This window comes from Nannospalax galili, unplaced genomic scaffold (assembly GCF_000622305.1).
Source record: "Nannospalax galili isolate Female #2095 unplaced genomic scaffold, S.galili_v1.0 scaffold8790, whole genome shotgun sequence".
Lineage (NCBI taxonomy): Eukaryota > Metazoa > Chordata > Mammalia > Rodentia > Spalacidae > Nannospalax > Nannospalax galili.
This window is the reverse complement of record NW_008327256.1, coordinates 18098-39592: the sequence shown is the minus strand read 5'-3', so window position 1 is coordinate 39592 and position 21495 is coordinate 18098. Positions and strand designations below refer to the sequence as shown.

General features: G+C 41.9%; 2 protein-coding genes and 1 long non-coding RNA gene across 4 annotated transcripts in view; 1 reads left to right on the top strand and 2 right to left on the bottom strand.

The window, feature by feature from the left end:
• Nucleotides 1-848: 848 nt before the first annotated feature.
• Exo5 (exonuclease 5) lies at nt 849-7492 on the bottom strand. 2 transcript variants are annotated; one of them, XM_008837343.3, is made up of 2 exons: nt 7082-7492; nt 849-2326 (listed from the first exon to the last, which is right to left on the bottom strand). In XM_008837343.3, the coding sequence occupies exon 2, from the start codon at nt 2294-2296 to the stop codon at nt 1178-1180; it is 1119 nt and encodes a 372-aa protein (XP_008835565.1). In that variant the 5' UTR covers nt 2297-2326; nt 7082-7492; the 3' UTR covers nt 849-1177. The 2 variants fall into 2 exon arrangements, with proteins under 2 accessions (XP_008835565.1, XP_017653957.1); XM_017798468.2 differs by having other exon boundaries at nt 7357-7491.
• Nucleotides 7493-7583: 91 nt separating this feature from the next.
• Nucleotides 7584-12829, top strand: LOC115070512. Its single transcript, XR_003849720.1, has 2 exons — nt 7584-7912; nt 12629-12829. It is a non-coding gene; the product is annotated as an uncharacterized LOC115070512 (long non-coding RNA).
• Nucleotides 11623-21495, bottom strand: part of Zfp69 (ZFP69 zinc finger protein) — a 17102-nt gene continuing 7229 nt past the window's right edge. Inside the window, exons 3-5 of the mRNA XM_008836274.3 lie at nt 17186-17312; nt 16252-16347; nt 11623-12797 (exon numbers count right to left, since the gene is read on the bottom strand). Coding sequence (XP_008834496.2) covers nt 11662-12797; nt 16252-16347; nt 17186-17312 — 1359 coding nt within the window. The 3' untranslated portion in view covers nt 11623-11661. The remainder of the gene's footprint in view (nt 12798-16251; nt 16348-17185; nt 17313-21495) is intronic.

The following is a 21495-nucleotide window of genomic DNA, read 5'->3' as shown; positions in this document are numbered from 1 at the left end:
ACTCATATTTGTAGTATCATCAGCAATAGGGTCTTACCATCAAATTTTGGAGGGTAACCAAGGAGAGTGGCAACAGCAAACTGTACTGGATGGGTTTAAAAGTTTAAAAAGGACACAAAATTGGGTGGGTAGGGAAGGTATATGATCAAAATACATAGTATGAAATTCTCAAAGAATAAAAATATGAGGAAAAAATTGCCTGTGTGTTTACCATTATTGTGATACATTTCTACCATTCACTCTGCTGATGGGCATCTGAGTAGTTAGTTTTGCATTTGTGAAAGCACATTCTCCTTCATATCTCCTGCTATATACAGATGCATTTCTCTTGGCATATACCCAGGAGTGATATTACTGCATTATATATGTGAATACTCTTTCTCACTTCACATGTATTTTTCCTATCTAATAATTTCACTTTTATGACTTCATCTTCTTGCATCATCTCTTTGAGAATATTTACTATGATGATTTTAAATTCCTTATCTGCTCACTCTATTAGCTCTACTTCCAAAATGCTTATGTATGAACTTAAAAGAATGTGATACTGGGACTGGAGAGTTGGCTCAGAGGTTAAGAGCACTGGCTGCTCTTGCAGAGGGCCCAGGTTTGATTCCTAGCACCCACAAGGCAGCTAACAACTGTCTGTAACTCTAGTTCCAGAGAAATCCAAAACCCTCTTCTGACCTCCATGGGCATTGCAGACATGGGTGCACTTACATACATGAAGGCAATACACTCACACACATAAGTATTTTTTAAAAAGAATGTGATACCACACAATTATGTATAGTGTTCATCTTTGAAGGACTGAGATTATGAGATAAATACACACATCAATTCAACTATACTGGAAAGCATTTCATTTTTTATTATGAAAAATGTAAAAAACTGTCATTGAGAAAAAAAATAGACTTATCAGAATATGGAAGAATTTCTCAGGAAAACAATAATCGGTGAAGGATACTTTGCTACAGACATGATGTACCTCTGTCTTTTTTAACAAATGTTTCCCACACATTACTGATTCTTGGTCCTGGATTTGAATGTTATTAAAGATTATAGAAATATAAAAATTAAAAACTTTATCCGTGAAAGCCAAGCTGAGAAACTGGTGCTCTTACATGGGTATATCAAGAACAGAGAGGACCAACATTTCTGAAAGCTTACCTTCCATTTACTTGGTTTCTTTGGCTTCCGGCCCTAGCACAGAGCTGAGCCCTCTATTGCCTCTTCTCCACTCACATATATCTACATAATCACATGTCCGACACTTCCACACCTCTTCTACATCAACCCCTTGAGGACCTCGGTAGCCCATCCAGTAGGCCATATAATGCTGCACCTTGTTTCTTACTTCCTTTTTTTCAAAGGTTACAATCTCTGTACCTAGTACACTGGCAGTCTCTTGATGGATATACTCAATTTTTAGGATATCAATAACTGGGAGATCAGATAATGTAAGAGACAAGAAGACCAGTTCCATGAGGTCACCCAAAGATTTCACAGAGAAGCCTCCCTGCCGTGCATACCTCAACACTGAAGGCCCTAGTGGCTTGTCTGGACACAATTTTGTGTGGTGAATTAGGTTAGCAGGAGTCACTTTCCCTTGTATCATGTCATCAAAGATATATTTATACAGACTAACTTGAAAACAATCTTTCTTTTTCTGAGCTGACAGAGGGAGCATAGGGCGCTTGCGTGTCTTGAGTTCAGCCAGTTCCAGTTTCCCCTGGGCTGTGTAGTGCAACTCATCAATCACTCCAACAAGAAGTACTCCCTCCACTTCCCCAAACACTGGAAACTCTCTAATGCACCCTTCTGACTGCAGGGTAGGAATCATTGACAGTATGTTCAGAAATTTAATTGCCCAAGCATCTTCTTTAGTGGTGATAGGGACAGTCACAAGATCATGAAGTTCGAGTTCTTTTGCCAGATGGATGCTAGCACCAGTGTCCAAAACAGTTGCTTTCTCAGGTGTCAAAAAGCCAGGAAGTTCCTTCCCATATGCCACCTGCAATTCACACCAGTTCTGAGTACACAAGTCAGTGACATATAAATATTTCAAGTGGAATCTCTCCATGGGTGATGAGACATCCAATCCTTTTTTACAGTTCTGTAAGCTTATAGGCTTGCAATCCTTCCCAGGGAGTTCAGAAGAGCCAGGCTTGCTAAGTGAGACACTTGATTCTTCAGCATCTTCCATGTCTAGAAACTCTACCAACTCTGAGTCGCTCAAGTCTGAGAACCCTGAGGCTTCTGCTGACATTGTATCTTCTTCCCTAGTTTCTGTCATGGCAAAGCTCTGGATTGAGCAAGGAGGCACCTGCATAACATATCAAACATTGTCCAAATTAAAAAAAAAAAAACTTCTCAAACTTTCAAATTCCAATGAGTCATAAAAAAATCATGATACTGACTTACTGAATGATTCATTCACTCACTGCAGTACTGGGCACCGAACTCAGGGCTTTGTGCATGCTAAGCAAGCACTCCACTACATGCCTACCTTTTATAAGTTATTAACAGTCTTTAAAGAAGCCAGTTTACTTATGACTAATTAGTAATGCCAAAGACTTACATATAGGTATACTTTACAAACTCGGTCTTTGTATCTGTCATCTATTCATTTATGTTTATTTGGCAGATTTTTTTCCCACTTCTAGAGATAGAATTCAGGTCACTGCACAAGTTGTGCAAGTTAGGCAAGTAGTATACCAATGAGCTATAACCCTATCCAGCAGAATTTCTGGGAGACGAAAAAAGTGTTTTATTCCTGGATCTGCCACTAACATATTATGTATGACTAAACAAATCACCTTTGTTGGCCTTGATTTCATTAAGATTGCCTATTTTACTTCAAAATGCTGCAGATACGGAATAGTATTTCACTATCTTTAATGACTACAGATCTTGAGACACGTAATGATGAGAAAAAGTTCCTGTTGGGTTTTAATTACCCTTACTAGTCAGGCCTGGTGGGACATGCTGTATTTCCAGAACTTGGGAGACAGAGGAAGGAGGAAATGGAATTCAAGGTCATACTCAGCTACATAGCCAAGTTTAAGACCTGCCTGGGACCTCATCTCAAAACAACACACACACAATATTACCCTGACTTTATAAACTATCCTCTTAACTTCATACAAATTAGTTTGCTGCTACAAGGGTGTTTGCCACTAATTTTATTTTCTCCCTCAATAATACATTAGCTTATGATGAAAAACATTAGTCTACTAGCACAATTAAAACTGCAAAATTACTACAGTTAACATTTATCAGGCAAGGCGTGGTGGTGCAAGCCTTTAATCCCAGCACTCGGGAGGCAGAGGCAGGCACATCTCTGTGAGTTTGAGGCCAGCCTGGTCTACATAGCGACCAGGCCAGCTGAGGCTACAGAGACCCTGTCTCAAAAAGAACAATCACCCCCCCCAAAAAAACACATTTATTGTGTAGTTACTGTGTGTTAGATACTAAACAAGAGCTTTACACTCATCATCTCACTTTCTCTAATGTAGGATCATTCTCTTCTTTTTTTTTAAACTTTTTACTAAGAAAAATTTCTAACACAGAACCCCACAGAACAATGCACACCCACAAAATATGTTACTGTTGACATTTTGCTACAGTTGCTGCTTCTGTGCCTATTTTTTTGGCTGAACTATTTTATTTTTTTAATTTTTATTGAGCTTTAATTTTTTGTTATTTTATTTTATGTGTATGCGTGTATTGCCTGCATGTAGGTAAGTGCATCCATGTTGGGCAATGCCCGTGGAGGTCAGAAGAGGCTGTTGGATCCCCTGGGACTGGAGTTATGGACAATTGTTAGCTGCTATGTGGGTGCTAGGATTTGAAGGTGTTCTGCAAGAACAACCAGTGTTCTTAACTGCTGAGCCATCTCTCCAGCCCCCAGCTGAGCTATTTTAAAGAAAACTACAAAGCTGGGCGTGGTGGTGCATGCTTTTAATCCCAGCACTTGGGAGGCAGAGGCAAGCAGATCTCTGTGAGTTCAAGGTCAGCCTGGTCTACATAGTGAGTTCCAGGACAGCTGGGGCTACAGGGAGACCCTATCTCAGAAAGACCGAAAAAAAAAAAAAAAAAGAAAACTACAGACATCGTAACACTTCACATCTACATTCTTTTGCACATTTCCAAATGACCCTCTCCTACAATACTATTACCATAACAAAAATTTAAGAATTTCCAAACATTCAAATCCATACTCATATTTCCCCATTTTTCAGCTGTCCCAAGAAATGTCCTGCTAGTTTTTCTTTGCACCAGGAAATATTACGTTCAATTGTTTTGTCTCTCAAGTATTTGACTTTGAATACTAAGAAAATACGTAAGTTGATACAACTGAATGATACACATAACTGTAAGTCAAAAGTCTCTTTTGCTAGTCTAATAAGCAACAAATATGGAGAACACAACTTCATATTAAACCTTAAGCCAGGTGTGGTAGTGCATGACTGTAATCTCAGTACTCAAGAGGATGATGAGTTTGAGGCCAGCCTGTGCTACATAGTGAGGCCTTGTTTAAAAAAAAAATTAAGGCAATTATCATGCATGTTCTGTGTTTTCTTTTGTTTTGGAAAGAAAAATTAAATCCAAATCAATTAACCTTGAAAATATATTATTTCAGCCAGGTGGTGGATGCTGACAATCCCTGAATGGAGAAAGCTGAGACAGGAGGATTGCCATAAGTTAGAGACCACCCTAGGCTACAGAGTACCATGCTAGTCAGGCAGGGCTCCATAATGAGACCCTACCTCAGAAAACAAAACAAGAAAATATACTATTTAACCTTCTATGCATGTATGAAATTCTCAAGAAATTATTAAAAAATATATATATATATACACACACACACTATTTAAAATATTAAAATAGCTGGGCCTGGCTGTCTTAAGTAGCCACGAGACATGTGGCTACTTAATTTAGTTTACATTTTCTCAGAAAACAAAAACAACCATAAAATACATTTTTTCAGTTGTACTAGGCACATTTCAGTGCTTTATAGCTATATGATGCTAGTGGGTACCTTATAAGCCACTAATTATAACCATATTTGCCTGATCACAGAAAGTCCTGACAGTGCTGACTTGACTATTTCTTTTAATTTTAATTTTTTAGTTTTTTGGTCTTTTTCAACAGTCTCCCTGCAGCCCCATCTAGCCTGAAACTCACTATGTAGACCAGGCTGACCTCGCACTCACAGACATCTACCTGCCTCTGCCTCCCAAGTGCTGGGATTAAAAGTGTGTGCCACCATGCCCGGCTTTTATATCAGCTGCCATGCTGAAAATCAAACCCTGGTCCTCTGCAAGAACAGCCAGTGCTCTTGACTGCTGAGCCATCTCTCCACCCCTGACAGACTATTCCATACGCATGCATCAGCTCCCCAGAGAGCAAACCCGTGAAAGGCAGACTATGGAGCTTTACATTCAACACTGATAACACTGTAGTCCTAAACATATTAAAATAATGACTTGTGGAGAAGGGCATTCTCTGAGAGATTATTCACTTAAAAAAAAATTCATGGGCTAGAGAGATGGCTCAGTGGTTAAGAACACTGGTTGTTCTTGCAGAAGATCTGGGTTAAAATCCCAGCACCCACATGGCAGCTAACAACTGTCCGTAACTCCAGTCCCAGGGGACAGCTTCTTCTGACCTCTGCGGGCATTGCACAACACAGGTGCACTTACCTACATGCAGGCAATACACACATACACATAAAATAAAAATAACAAATAAAAATTAAATAAAAATTCATTAGAGACAGACAATTTAGACCCAAATATACAGCCTGGATATTCCTATGCTATTAAAAAAAAAAAACATAGTGCAGTGCATTTTTGACACCTGATGACTTTACATGGCACACGAACCAACATTTTCAGATATACCTTAGCATAATTATGAAGCTACGAGATCACCCATCAAATGCCTTATTTTATAGACTATTTCTTTCTGAATGTTTGATTTCTAAAAACATAAATAAGTACTCTGGTATGGCAATACTTATTCCATGAAAAGTGAATAGGATGTTTAGGGAACACTAGCACACTATCAAGTCTAGGGATCCTGCACTTTTGAATCTAATCCTGAGGACAGTAGAATTTCCTAGTCTGCTACTTGCTTTTGCAATAATCTTTGGCACATTTTAAATTTCCTGAAGCTATTGACACATCTTTAAAATGTGGCAGAATTGCCGGGCGTGGTAGTGCATGCCTGTAGTCCCGGCATTTGGGAGGCAGAGGCACGCGGATCTCTGTGAGTTCAAGACCAGCCTGGTCTACATAGTGCGTTCCAGGACAGCTGGGGCTACAGGGAGAGGAGAACCTGTCTCAAAAAGACCAAAGTGAGGTCAAGGCCAGCCTGGTCTACATGGTGAGTTCCAGGGCAGCTGGGGCTACAGGGAGACCCTGCTTCAAAAAAGACCAAAAAAAAAAAAAAAAGTAGCAGAACTTTTAGGATAATCTAAGCCTATTCAGCTAAAACAGTCTACAATGTGTGCTCTCCTTCCCCTCCCCAAGGAAGTGATGAGACTTTCAAAATGAGATTAAACTTTAGAAGAAAAGAAACTTCTACTCATCTAGGACCTAGTTAATTTTCCTCCTCACAGGGAAGGGTTGTAACAATGTGGCAAAGCTAGGGGAAGAGAAAGAGGCTCTGAAGACCATATTTGCATGGGAGAACCCAGATTAAGCATTTGAGGCCTCGCGACTATAGAACGTGGACTTTTGTTCATTTCTTCCCCGAACCACTCCCTCACGGTATAGTGTTTCTTCATATCTGAGCCACATTGCAGACAGCTGTCCACCAGATCCTGGAGACACCGGCCTCTCCAGGACCAAAATCCCCATGACCCATGCTCTGGAAGCAGCTACTTGACTCCATCTCTGCTCTGGACAAAGGTTAAAAATAACGAAAGTAAGCACCCAAGAAGCCTCGAGGTTGGTTTCATCCCCTGGGCTCCAATATCACCCAGAAGCCCCAACAGGAGCCCTGGGGTCAGAGGCGCCGGCCTCGCTGGTGGGTTCCTACTGCCTTTGAGTGCCTGTATCAATGTCCTGACCTGTTGCAGGTCGAGCTCCGGGCTGGCGTGTGCCTTTCTCTAACCCCCAAACCGCGGTCTCCCTGGGGTACAATGCACTCCCCACAGTGTACTAAGCCGGGAATGAGAGCAGCACCGGACCGCCGGCCTCCAGAAGAGTCTTAAGTGACCGCCAGGTGTTCCGAGAGTGAAGGTCCACAATCCACAGGAACTTGGTCCACTCCCACCCGGGGACTGGGGCAGGGGTCGAAGGCGGCGCCAACTGGGCCGCGCCAACTTGCAATCCCGAGCCCAACCTTGGATTCCGCCGCCTGCGCGGGGCTCCCACGGTCTAACAACCTCAACCAGCTCCTCGCCCCGAAGCGCTACCAGTGCCACAGCGGGATAAAACGGTCCCAGAGCCCAATCCAAGAATTCCCGGCAATGGCTGCAGCCCCGCCCCTTCCCAGACGCCTCCGCAGCGCCACCTCATTCTCGTGAGACTGTGATTCCGGCGGGAGTTACATTGGCCAGGGCCGAACAGGCGGAGGATGGGCTGCAGGAAGTGAATTTTGAGGACTTCCCGCCCGCCGGCCTGTCTTGTGAGCTTTGCTGCCTGGAGTAGTTCAGCGCGGTGGGCACTGGTTGCCACCTGACCTGTTAGCCTCCTCCGTGGCGGTCTCCTGCCCGCTCCGGTCCCCGAGGCTGGCGTTTGTGCAGACGGGGCTACTAGGCTTGTCACCGCCGGGAAGCCTGAATCCGGATCCTCGCACCGGCCCTCTCAGTTAAGCAGCAACTAGCGCATCTCTGATTAGTTTACATCCAACCTTCTTATTGGGGAATATGAGTTATTTTCTGAAACACAAAACGAAGGTAAGTATTCCGAGTTTTCAACACACACATCATCAGAGCAAAAATTAAGCAGGTTTAAGACCGTTCCCAAACACACCTCCTGAGGCAAACATTAGCCTGACATGACGTGCACTTCTAGGCCTTCTTAAAACTTTTAATAGTAAACTTATGAGGTGGCACTGCATAGCAATAGAGGAGGGAAATGGTCTTTTTAGTGAGCGATCTGTGGCAATGTAGATTATCATGAAGAACATAAACGTGGTCTTCCACTAGACCCGTGGGATATTAAATTGCAAGGCTTTTAGAATATAATGTGGGAAAGTATCCTTTGGACTTAAGAGTAGGATTTAAATTTTTTTAATTTTTTGCTTTTTGAGACAGTTTCATTAGGCTGTCCTCACATGGAGTAACCTTACAATTTCTGCCTCAGTGCTCAGATCACAGGCATGCACCACTATGCCAGGCTTAAAAAAAAAAAAGTTACTTTGATTTTATGTGTATAAGTTTTATTGCCTGCATGTATGTAAGTGCACCCAAGTCATGCAGTGCCCGAGGAGGTCAGAAGAGGGCATCAGATCCCTTGGAACTGGAGTTAAGGATGGTGTTAGCCACCATGTGGGTGCTGGGAATCCAGAATGGGTCCTCTGCAAGAGCAGTCAGTGCTCTTAACCGCTGAGCCATGTCTCCAGCCGCCCTGGCTTTGTTTTTTGAGACAGATTCTCAGTCCAGAGCCTAGGCTGGCCTGTTGCTTGAGGTCCTTGTGCCTCTGCTTTGCTAGTGCTGGGCATTGTGCCGCCATGTGCAGGTTGTTGTTGGTGGCCCACAAATAGGATAAGGCCTATCTCTGGTTTGTTAAGTAAACTCAGTCAAGAATTCAGGGGTTCATCCAAAAAGCATCAGTTAGTTTAATGAAGTATATTTTATATTATTCTCTGATATGTGGGAGGATGAGTAGATACCAAAGAAGTTGGGCAGAAAGAAAAGGAAATTGCACGGTTGGGGATGAAAACTCATGAAATAGTGTAAATGTCCTGGCAGGAACAAATATAGACATCTGTGCCCCTTCCTTGGGCAGACTATTGAAACAGTGGACCCAGAGAAATTAGAATTTCCCCAAGAATCATGGCAGAGGAAGCGAAAGGCTGAAGCCTCATGCCAGCCAGAGGAAGAACTTGTCTCCCAGGAAGAGATTGCATACACAGAGCTTCAGACCACCTTGCAGGAGAGAGGCGCTGAGACAGTGAGGGGCAGGACCACATTGACCAGGGCTGCTTACTTATGCATATTTCTTGTCCTCTATTTACACTTATCAGGACCCCTGGAATGGTGGTGGGGTTACTCACACTTGGAGTAACCTTCCAGTTTATTTGTTCCTCTTGCCAAAGTGGCCACATTGGTTGAATAAATCTTTCTCTGCTTTTCATTATTTCTTTAGTGGCATATTGAGGGCGAGGAGCTGAGCCTAAACCTAACTTATTTTCAGAGCTCACACTTTGGCCATGAAAACACCATGAACAACAGCATGGAATAACTGGGAATCACAAAATCTTACAGCAGAACCAAAGATGTTTGGGTGGTGTCCTAGTTTGTTCTTCATTGCTGTGACAAAACACTCTGACCAGCACCAACTTGGGAGGAAAGGGTTTATTCCGCTTACATCTCCCAGGTCGCAGTTCATCAGGGAGCCCAAGGTAGGAACTCAGGGCAGGAACCTGGAAGCAGGAGCTGGAGTACAGGCCATGGAGGAATGTTGCTTACTGGCTTGCTCCCCTGGCCCCTGCTCAGCCTGCTTTCTTATGCAATACAGGCCCACCTTCCCAGGGGTGGCACCACCCACAGTGTGCTGGGCCCTCCCACATCACTCAACAATCAAGAAGGTGCCCTATGGACATGGCCACAGGCCAGTCTAATGAAGGCAATTCCCCAACTGAGGCTCCCTCAAACCAGGTGTGTCAAGTTGACACTAAAGCTATCGGGCACAGGTGGAAATCTGGGAATGGAGTGTCTCCTAGAAAAATAGGCAATATTCAATATCAAGGGTTCTATACTTTAAAAAATGACCTTTGGGCAGGATAGACAACTCAGCGGTTAAGAATACTGACCAACTGCTCTTGCAGAGGACCCGAGTTCAATTACCAACACTCACATTGTGGCTAATAACCGTCTGAAACTCCAGTTCCAGGGAAATCCAGTGCTGCCTTCTGATCTTCCTGGGCATTGTATGACATGGCTGCACTTGCATGTAAGCAATGCACTCACACACAAAATAATATATATTTTTTAAATGACCTTTCTTGGGGCTGGAGAGAGAGCTCAGCGGTTAAGAGCACTGACTGCTCACAGAGGATCTGGGTTCAATTCCTAGCACCCACATGGCGGCTACAAACCGTCCTTAACTCAGTTCCAGGGGAATCCGATGCCCTCTTCTGACCTCTGCAGCATTGCATGACACAGGTGCACTCACATACATGTAGGCAATACACTCACACATAAAATAAAAATATTTTTAAAAAATGACCTTTGTCTTCATGTAATGATAAATCATTGAAGGATTTTAAGCAGTACGTAGTCGTAGGGAGGCTAGAGAACAGATTTGCTAAAGGAAGATCAGCTGATGGTCTAAGCAGGAACCCAATGAAGGGTAACTCTCAGAGAAGAGAAAATGGGAACATCCTAGATCAGTACTTTGTGGTTAACTGGGGGAGATAATGGATGAGAACAAGTTCCAGCTGAAGAATTGGATCAACTTTGGGTGGTATGACTTTCTGAGGTAAGGAATACAGAGTTTATTGAAAAGATCACAAGTTTTCAACATACTTACTTTGAAGCAACTATAGTGTAATATCAAGTAGCGAGATCCACATTGAAAATGTCTGGAGCTTGAGAAAGAGTTCCAATGGAGATTTAAGAAGTGTGGAATGTTGCTGGGTGTGGTGGCAAATGCCTTTAATCCAGCACTCAGGAGGCAGAGCCAGGTGGATCTCTGTGAGTTCGAGGCCAGCCTGGTCTACATAGTGAATTCCAGGACAGCTGGGGCTACAGGGAGACACTGTCTCAAAACAAAACAACCAAAAAAAAAAAGTGTGGAATGTCAATGATATTAGACAAAGTGTGTAGCTATAGAAGAATGGGCTTCATGGCACAGCCAAGGGGAAGAGTATTTCTATGATTAGTGGAAGAAGTGCGTGTATAGTAAACAGTATCCAAACAGGCACTGGCAGTAAGCCAACAGGAAAGCTCTTGCAAGGTTGTCCAATTTGCAGCCACATGCACACCAGGAGAGCTATGAAGCCCAGCACAAAATTGCAAAGTTACTTTAAAAATTGAGATTTCTTTTTAATTTTAAAATTATGTTCATTTATTCAGTGTGCATATGTGGAGGTCAGAAGAGAACTTTGAGGAGTTAGTTTGATCCTACCATATGGGTCTCAAGGAGCCAACTTGAGTCATAGGTCAGGCAGCAAGTGCTTTTACCCGTTGTGCCATCTTGCAGGCCCAGGTAGTGGTTTTTAAAGAGTTAATCAGTGAGCTCATGAAGAAATAATTTATTGGTCTACCATGAAATCATAAAAATTATGTTGTGAATTTTTCATAATGCAGTATTATTTTGCAGAAGTGTCAAACAGTAGTATCAATGTATTTACAATATAGACAAAATAAAAAAATTGCCATTGTTAATATCAGTTTCTCAAATTTATTTCATTCCTAAAATTTTAAAGCTTAGAATCACCAACTTAGATTTGGCTTTTCTCATGTATCTTTTTTTTTTTTTACACATTATTTCGGAGCGTGTTCCTCCTGTGTATCTTATGATGCCGGCTCAGTGATGAATTATAGCTGAAAGACTTTCCACATTCATTACATTCATAAGGTTTTTCTCCAGAGTGATGTCTCTGGTGTTTCTTAAAGGATGAATCATGCCTGTAGGCTTTTCCACAACGGTTGCATTCATATGCTTTCACTCCTGTATGAACAGTTTTATGGTTACTAAGGTGAATCCTCTGCCTAAAAGCTTTTCCACAGTCCTTACATTTGTAGGGTCTCTCCCCAGTATGGATTCGTTGGTGATGAGTGAGATATGCCCTATGACTGAATGTTTTACAACAGGCAGTGCATGCATAGGGCTTCTCCCCAGTGTGAATTCTTACATGCTCACTAAGGTGTCTAATCTGGCGAAAAGTTTTCCCACATTCATTGCAAATAAAGGGTTTTTCTCCAGAATGAGTCCTCAAATGTTGGATCAAGCTAATGTTCTGGCTGAAGGCTTTCTGACATTTGTCACATACAAAAGGTTTCTCCCCAGTGTGAGTTCTATGATGCTGATTAAGTGATGAGCGATGTCTGAAGGTTTTGCCACATTCCTCACATTCAAAGGGTTTCTCACCTGTATGGATTCTCTGGTGTGTGTTAAGAGATGCACTCTGACTAAAGGCCCTTCCACATTCCTTACATCTGAAAGGTTTCTCACCAGTATGAATTCTCATGTGTTCAGTAAGGTGAATGGGTTGTTTGAACATTTTTTCACATGTACTACATTTGTACATTTTGGTTCTTAGGTAACTTACTGGACGATTAATCAAATCTGCTTTATATTTGTTCTTCCTTCTAGCTGGGTTGTATTTATGGTGCTTCTGTTCTAAAATAACATTTGAATTCACAGTATTTTTCCCAAATTTGTTAATCTTTTGGTTTCTCCTTTTGTGAGTCACAATGGCTTGTCTCCCATCTTTCCCACAGGTTTCCCGGTGCCTTTCTAATGCATCATTGTATCTGGAGACTTTTCTCAATTTGGAACAAATTCGATCATCCTTTATGAGCCTTCCCATCATGATGCCATGGTATAGCTGCTCCCGGGAAATGTCATTTTCTGCAGTTGACTCATTGGTTTCTATTTTACTCTTCATGGCTAAAAGAAATAAAAAATGCAGATAACTCATATTCATTATGCTTTGAAAAATCACCTAGACTGGCTGGTCACTGAGCTTCAGAGGTCCTCCAGTCCTGGGGTTACAGATGCGTACCCCTATGCTTATGTGAGTACTGAGGATCTAAACTCAGGTCCTCATACTTGTATGGCAGTAATATGACGACTAATCCACCCCCCAGCCCTTTCCACTTTATTTTGTGAAATAGGATCTCTTGTAGAACCTGGAGCTTCCCAATTCAGCTAGACTAACTGGTCAGTAAGCTCTAGGGATCCTTCTGGCCCTTGGCTTTTTTTTTTTTTTTTTTTTTAACAGGGATTAAAAATCCTCCTAGTGCTTGCATAGCAAGCACTTTACTAACTGAGTCATCTCCCCAGCCCCTTTATATTTTTTTAAGGCAGTATCTCATGTAGCCCAGGTTGGCTTTGAATTTACTGTGTAGTAAATGAACTTCTAATCCTCCTGCCCCCAGCTCTTAAGTGCTGGGATTACAAATGTGTACCACCATGCTTGGTCTAAAAGACAGTACTTTTAATACATGAAAGATAGGCTGCAGAGGGGGAAAACACTGCAAAAGATGAAAGTATCAAGCATTAGAATCCAGAATCCTCATGCTCCCCCCGCCCCTTTTTCTCTCCTCCTCTCTATCTCCCTCTCTCTGGTTTTTTTGTTTGTTTTTTTTAGTCAAGATCTCACTGTTACCCTGGAACTCTGAGTGATCCTCATGCTTTAGCCTCCCAAGTGCTAACACTGTAGGTGTGTATCACCACCACATCATTTTTTTGGTCTTTTTGAGACAGGGCCTCCCAGTAGCCCCAGCTGGCCTGGAACTCACAATGTAGACCAGGCTGACCTCGAACTCACAAAGATTTGCCTGCCTCTGCTCCTGCGTGCTGGGATTAAAGGTGTGCACCACCACACCCACTTTTTTAAAAAATATAAATTAGTAAGAAAGAAAATAAATACTAAAAATGTGACAAATGATACAAACTGTAATTTACAGAGGCGGAATCCTGGATGGATTGTGAGTAAACATAAGAAATATGCTTCCTGGGCTAACCCTGGCAACCTGAGTTGGATCTCCTGGACCCATGTGGTGAAAGGAGAGGACTCCTGACCTCCACCAGTGTGCCATGGTATATACACAAACACACAGTGTAATAAAATGTTTCCTCTCATTAGTAACCAAGAGAATTAAAGAAATTGTACTATATTCATCCAATGAATTTAAAGTGCTGACAAGAATGCTGAGTTATGGGAACTCTCAAAACCTGCTGACAGGAATACCTAGTGAAACTGCTTAAAAAGCAATTTGGTACTGCCTAGCAAAGTAAAGGTGCCTCTGTTCCATGACCCAACAATTCTGTTTCACCCAACTATCTTAGAAAAATACTTGCATATTTATATGAGCAGATATGTATGTGTGTATGTGGAAGTTGAACATAGCATCTGTGTAAACTCCAAATTTAGAAACAGTGCGCCTATCAACAGAAAAACAATTGTGGTTTGTTAATTCATTGAAAATAAATGCCCTAGAATGAAGATAAACATCAATGATGTTGAATGAACTAGCAAAAGAATGTGCAAAACAGTGCTCCTGTTTAGGCAGATACAAAAAGTGTGAAGAAAAATGGGAGCGATCTAAACTCGGAAGAGGTTATTTCGAAAGGAGGGGAACAGGGGTTTCAACTGTCTTATTTCTTGATTTAGGTGGATGCTATATAAAAATTGGTTATGCAAAGAATAAGTAACTGGGATGTGCAGCCCCAAATGATACATCTACAGTGCAACCTCTACACCTAAGGTGCAGGGAACATAATGGAGGAAGGGGTGGAAAGATTATAAGTGTCTAAGGACCAAGGCACCTGTGGCTAGACAGTGTCTTCTAGACAAGACAGAGAAGCTGCACCCATGAAATTGCAATATGGTTGTCTAAACAAGACTTGCATAATGACAACAGTTTACATGTCAGTGTGGATGGGGGAAATTTCACCTGTAGATGAAAAGTTACAGGCAATCTGGCTGCTGGGGGAGAAAGAATCAGTTTTCTCCAGGGACAAGGTCCTGATAATCCAATCCCAAGTGGTCAGCCCTAAACACATATACACACAGGCACCACTAAATGGCTTCAGTGTGTATGGATATACAACAATAATAATAATAAAAAAAAGAGATCACAATATTGAAAGGGGCATGCAGGAGTTGGAGGGTATAGAAGGGAGGAGACGATGTAAATGCAGTACTCGTATGAAATTCTCAAAAAATTTAAAATATTTAAAATTGTTATAATGATCTCTGTATTTTTAAAATTTTTATTTTTGTGTATATGAACGTTTTGCCTGTTTGTATGTAAGTGCACCACATGCGATGCAATGCTAATGGAGGCCAGAACAGGGCGCTGGATCCCCTGAAACTGGATTACAGATAGTTGTTAGCCACCATGTGGGTGCTGGGAACTAAACCTGGGTTCTCTGCAAGAGCAGCCAGTGCTCTTAACCACTGAGCCATCTCTCTATACAGTCTCTGTATTTTTCATTTGAATGTCTAAAATTTTTCATAATAAAAGCAAAGTTTATAGATTGCTAATCACCACTATATTTAGTGAGAAGGGAATACTGTGTTAATTTTTAAAATAACATTTATTTTTATGTAGGTATGTGTGGGCATGCATATGTCACAGCACATATGTGAAGATCAGAAGACAAGTTTTGGGAGTTGGTTCTCTCCTTCCACCTTGTGGATCCAGTGATCAAATTCAGGTCTTCGGGCTTGGTGGCAAGCACCTTTACGTGCCGAGCCATCTAGCCAATCCTCTTGTAGGAATTTTTATGAAGCAGTTAATAAAAGTATATACACAAGGTAAAAAGAACCAAGGCGCTCAGTGGTTAAGAGCGTTAGTTGCTCTTGCAGAGAACCCAGTTTCAATTCCCAGCACCCACATGGTGGCTAACAACCATCCATAACTCTAGTTCTAGAGGATCCAATGCCCTCTTCTGACCTCCTTGGGCACTGCACGACATTGGTGCACTTACATACAAGCTGGCAATACACAAAATAAAAATCATAAGTAAAAAAAAGAGAACCAAAACCCAAGTTGGGATTATTAAATAATGGGAGAAGTGGAATAGAATGCAAGAGAAAATTAAAAGATGTGTGGAATGCAATGTGACCCTGAAAAAGAACCCTTATATTAGAGGGACCACATATATTTATTTAAAGAAAGGAATTTCATGTTTCAGACCTTAAAGATACTGTAAGGGAATCAAGTTTAATTTTAATAAGGACGACACATCTCTTCCCTCCAGCTGCAGAGAGACTTTGGCAAACACTCACTGAGGGAAAGGGGCAATGGAAGGAGGGGTGAAATGAAGTTTAGTACAGGTACTGCCCACCAGCCTGAGCCTTCCCCAAAGCCTAGGGAGACCCTGGTCTCACCTGAAATGGGATCTTCTGAACTTTCACTCTCTGCCACCCATGGTCCTTCTCCTTTCTCCAACTGGGAAATCACACTAGGCTTGGAAAGTTGATACCCTATTTATGGAATGGAAAAAAAAAAAGTATGAATGTTTATGTTGCTATTTAAAACCCATCCCCAGAGTCTGGGGTTTCTGAAAATGGTCAGGGACACATCTTTCTACTATAGCTCTACAAAACAAAACTGTTCCTCAAGAAAGTAGAATCAGATACGCCCTGGCTTGGTTTCCAAAAGAATAAGATACCTCTAATACAGAACCCAAGGGCAAACTTCAAGGAATCCATGACCCCAGTCATTTAGAAATAATGGCGCTCCTGTAATGGGCAGGCTTGTGGCCTGTGGGCATGTCTGTTGCAATGGGGAGATGTGAGTGTGTGTGTCCCGCTTGTTAATTCATATGGGAAGGACCTTTCTCTGGGTTTGGATCCTGGACTATACTGAAGTAGAAAAGGCTGGCTGAGAGCACAAGCGAACAAGGATGTGCTTATTCTTTGCACTTGAATGTGGGGGTGATCCTTTAAGTTCTTGCTTTGACTTCCCCACAGTTACGGACTACAGCATGAATTTTTTTTTTTTATTCCATGTGTATGAGAGTTATGCCTGCATGTAGGTGAGTGCAGCCATGTCGTGCAATGCCCGCAGAAAACAGAAGAGGCTGGCTGTTGGATCCCCTGGAACTGGAGTTATGGACAGTTATTAGCTGCCATGTGGGTGCTGGGATTCAAACCTGGGTCTTCTACAAGAACAACCAGTGTTCTTAAGTGCTGAGCCATCTCTCCAGCCCTATAACATGAAATTTTAAGCCAGACAAACTCTTCCTTCCTTAAGTTGCTTCTGTCAGGATATTTTATCACAGCAACAGAAATGAAACTAAAACAGCTGTTCTATCCTTACCCACTGACACCAAGTTCCTGTAGTTCTCCAGCATTACTTCCCGATACAAATCCCGGTAAGCAGGAGCCAGTTGCCCCCACTCTTCCTGAGATAAGTCCACAGCTATGTCCTTGAAAGTCAACAGTTCCTAGAATATCAAACAGAATGAGTCAGAGTCCACCCCTATCAAAGTCTAAGGCGCTCTGGCAGTATTCTAAGTTCTGAGAGATTCCAAACTAGTTTTACCAGAAGCAGCCTCTGGATCTGTCTGGAGATTTTCTGGAGATTACTATAAATATATATAGCTACCTTTAGAAAAATTAAGTAGGACAAGAGGAGCAGGGAAAGCCAGTGGGAGTAGAGGTGATCTCTTCTGGGGGTGTTGTGGAAATCAGTGTGCTGTGAAACGGTGCTAGAAGTATGGATTCAATGAGAAGTCGAATGGACGTCTGAGGAAAGGGTATTCCAGGCTGGCATCGCACAGGGCCTCAGGTTGAACATCCTTAGCCTGTCTGAGGAGCACGAACAGCATGGATGGAGGCAGCTTTGGGAAAGAGGAGAGTGGAAAGAAGGCCAGAAAGAAGTGGGACAGGGAAAGAGGTACTTTGCCTTAGCACTTACTATCCCTAAAACCTATACACTATTTTAAACATTTTTTAGGTAGTACACACAGAATTAGGTTTCATTATAGCATTTTCAAACAAAATTTGTTTTCATTCTCCAATCCCTCTTCTCCCCTATGCCCACCCCCATTTGTATCCCACCAGCCCAGCCATAGCCTCCTTTCTACTTTCCTGTCACTTATGTCCTACTGCCCTCTCCCTCAACACCTCTTTCCCCTTCTTGGTCTCCTTACTGCTCACCACACTTACCCCTACCTTCACACATACATATAGACATAAGCTAGGATCCACACCCACATATATGAGAGAGCATGATTTTTGTCTTTTTTGTTTGTGTTCCCTTGCTTGACATTTCCAGATCCATACATTTTCCTGCAGATTTCATGATTTCATTTTTCTTTGCAGCTTAATAAAATTCCATTGTGTGTATATACCCATTTTCATTATCCATTCACCTGTTGATGAATACCTAGGCTGGTTCCATTTCCTTGCTGCTGTGACTAACAGCAATAAACACAGATGTGCAGGTCTCTCAGGGGTAGGATAGAGTGCTTTGGGTATGTGCCCAGGAATGAAATAACAGTCATATGGGAGTCTTTTAATTTTTTTAGAAGCCTACATAAGTGCATAGTGCTTGTATTAATTTACACTCTAGCAGTGAATAAGGATTCCTTTCCCCTACATTCTTACCAGCCTTTATTGCTGCCTCTTGATGATCGCCATTTTGACTGGGATGAGTTGGAATCTCTGAGTAGTTTTAATTTGCATTTTCCTGATGCTGAATACTTTTTAAGATACTGGCCATTTATGTTTCTTCTTTGAGAACTGTCTGTTCATTTCATTAGCCTATTTAATTTATTTGATCTTTTTGATCTCCCTGTAGCTGCAACTGGCCTGGAACTTGATATGTAGACCAGGCTGGCTTGAACTCACAGAGATCTGCCTGCCTCTGCCTCTGAGTGCTGGGATCAAAGGCATGTGCCACCACGCCTGCCTTCATTAGCCCATTAATTGACTGGCAGTTTTGTTTTGATTTGGTTTTGACAAAATACCTATGCATTATTGCTGAGCTTGAATCCTGAGGGCTAGGAGGACTTTAACTCAAGATGAACAAAATTGGAACTGGATTCTGAATACTGAAAAAAGAAAATGGCTCAACCCCTCAGGGATGGGCAGCATTCGTGCAGCTGGGCTAGGAAGAGGCAAACTCAGTCAAATCAGAGCTCAGCCATGGCTCTGGAATAGTCAGCCCCTCATCTTAACTACCCACCACAGGAAAGGGCTTAGTCTCCTGGAATTAGAACAAAAGAAAACAAATTATCTATTTACCCCACCTCCCCTTATACACACTTCATATTCCACCCTCCTTTTACAGATATATCTGTGTAGTAAAAATTAATAAACATGAGCTGAGCACACCTTTAGTCCTAGCACTCAGGAGGCAGAGGCAGGCAAATCTCTTTGAATTCAAGGCCAGCCTGGTCTACATATTGAGTTCCAGGCCAGCTGGAGCTATAGGGAGACTCTGTCTCAAAAAGACCCAAAAACAAAACAAAACAAAAACGTGAATGGACTGGGGAAGGAGAAACAAGGGAAATGCCAGTACCACAGGAGTAAAATGATTTGTGACATTATCCTATCAGGAGTTCACAGATGCACAAAGGACACAAAGGCATTTTGCACTGACACAGCTGCTGCACCAGTTAAAATGAGGCCTTGTAAGCTTGCATATCTACTATGTAACATTTGCTGGGCTGATGGCCATGCCTGTTCATTAAGTCTGTGGACAAGTATGTGCACATATTCCTTAAGTGCATGCACTTGAGACCTAAAAATCTTTATGATTAGACGAAACACCAGAAACAGGAGGAAAATAACACCACAGAGGAATAGCTCAGCCTCGACAATGGGTGGTCTCAGCTAATAGATCAGCCATGGTTTCTTTGCTCCCTTAGTTCTTTGGATATGGCTATATTTATAGGCTTGGAGATGAACTGAAAATAACTGATGCTGGATAGAAGAGCCTTGTGTTTTATTATGGCAGCTTTTTTTTTCTTGTAACATGGTGATTGGATTGAATACAAAGTAGCTGATTAGCTGATACCTCTTCTTCCTGGATGAGTAAACAGATGATTAAATATTGATGTTAGGGGTTGTGGAGCATGAGGAGCTGAGTATGGATTCCTATCATCCATATAAAAATCAAGCATGGTGATGTGGGGTGTGAGGGTTGAGGGGGGCTTGCTGGCTAGCAAGTCTAGATGAAACGGCAAGCTCCAGATTCAGTCAGAGAATCGTGATAAGGTGAACTGTGATAGAAAATATCCAGTATCCACCTCTGACCTCTATGCAAACACACATGACGGGCATGCACAACTGCACACACAAATATTGATGTCAACATCCTTAAACATACTCAAATGTTTGGCTACTGCTTCTGTTTGAAATAATGCTGTGTTCTGATTCTGGTCTGAGGCTCTGAAGTACTACTTGGCATCTCTTTTCTTTCTCAGAGCTCTTACTGTTCAAATAGGACAATCTGGTAAAATGCTAGTTAGATTGTGAGTCTGGCTTGCTTTGGTCATCTTAGTATGAATCCAATGGTTGTGGAGTTTGGTTTTAGAAGTATTTATATACAGGTGATATATAAATATATAAAAATTTATAATAATAAACATAATAAAACTCTATACACACATGTATATTATATAAGTTTTTAGCTAGTGTCCATGACAAGAGTAAATACTTAGAAATGTGCTGCTATGCTGGGCATGGCAGCTAATGCCTTAGTCCCAGCACTCAGAAGGTAGGGACAGGTGAATCCGTGAATTCAAGACCAACCAGGACTATATAATGAGACCCTGACTCAAGAAAAAAAAACAAAAAACAAAAAACAAAAAAAAGGGGGGCTGGAGAGATGGCTCAGCAGTTAAGAGCACTAGCTGCTTAGCTCCTTTTGCAGAGAACCTAGGTTCAGTTTCCAGCACTCACACAGTGGCTAACAACTTTCAGTAACTCTAGTTCAAGGGGAATCCCATGCTGTCTTCTGGTTTCCATGGGCACTGCATGACACAGGTACACTTACATGCAGGTAATACATTCATACACATAAAATAAAAATAATAAATATTTAAAAATAAAAAACCAGAAAGGAAAAAAGGAGGGGAGGGGAGAGGAGGGAAGGGAGGAGAGAGGAGAGGAGAGGAGAGGAGAGGAGAGGAGAGGAGATAGGATTTCCTCTCTATCTAACAAAGTGCACTTCTTTACAAAGCTATGTCAGAAGCCTTTGGGCCCTCTGCTGGAAAAGCAGAAATCAAGTATCAAATAATGCCTTTTATTCTCATTCATTCATTCATTCATTCATTTTTATATTTTGGTCTTTTTGAGACAGGGTCTCCCTGTAGCCCCAGCTGGCCTGGAACTCACAGAGATCCTCCTGCCTCCTCTGGGACTAAAGGCGTGCACCACCATGCCTGGTCCTAAATAATGCCTTTTAAATTGTGTCCTCTAGTGTGATAGATATAGGACAGTACTGTGTCATACCCCTGTGGGTATAAAATATTTACTTTATAATATGTAATAGTGACTACGCTTTATCAGAGCTGTTTTAAATGATGTTACTCTAGAGTGTCCACTTTCCAGGTGATGGGTGAGAAGCTATAAAAAAATGTGCCAGTTGTCACAACAGTAACAGAATTTGGCTGTTTT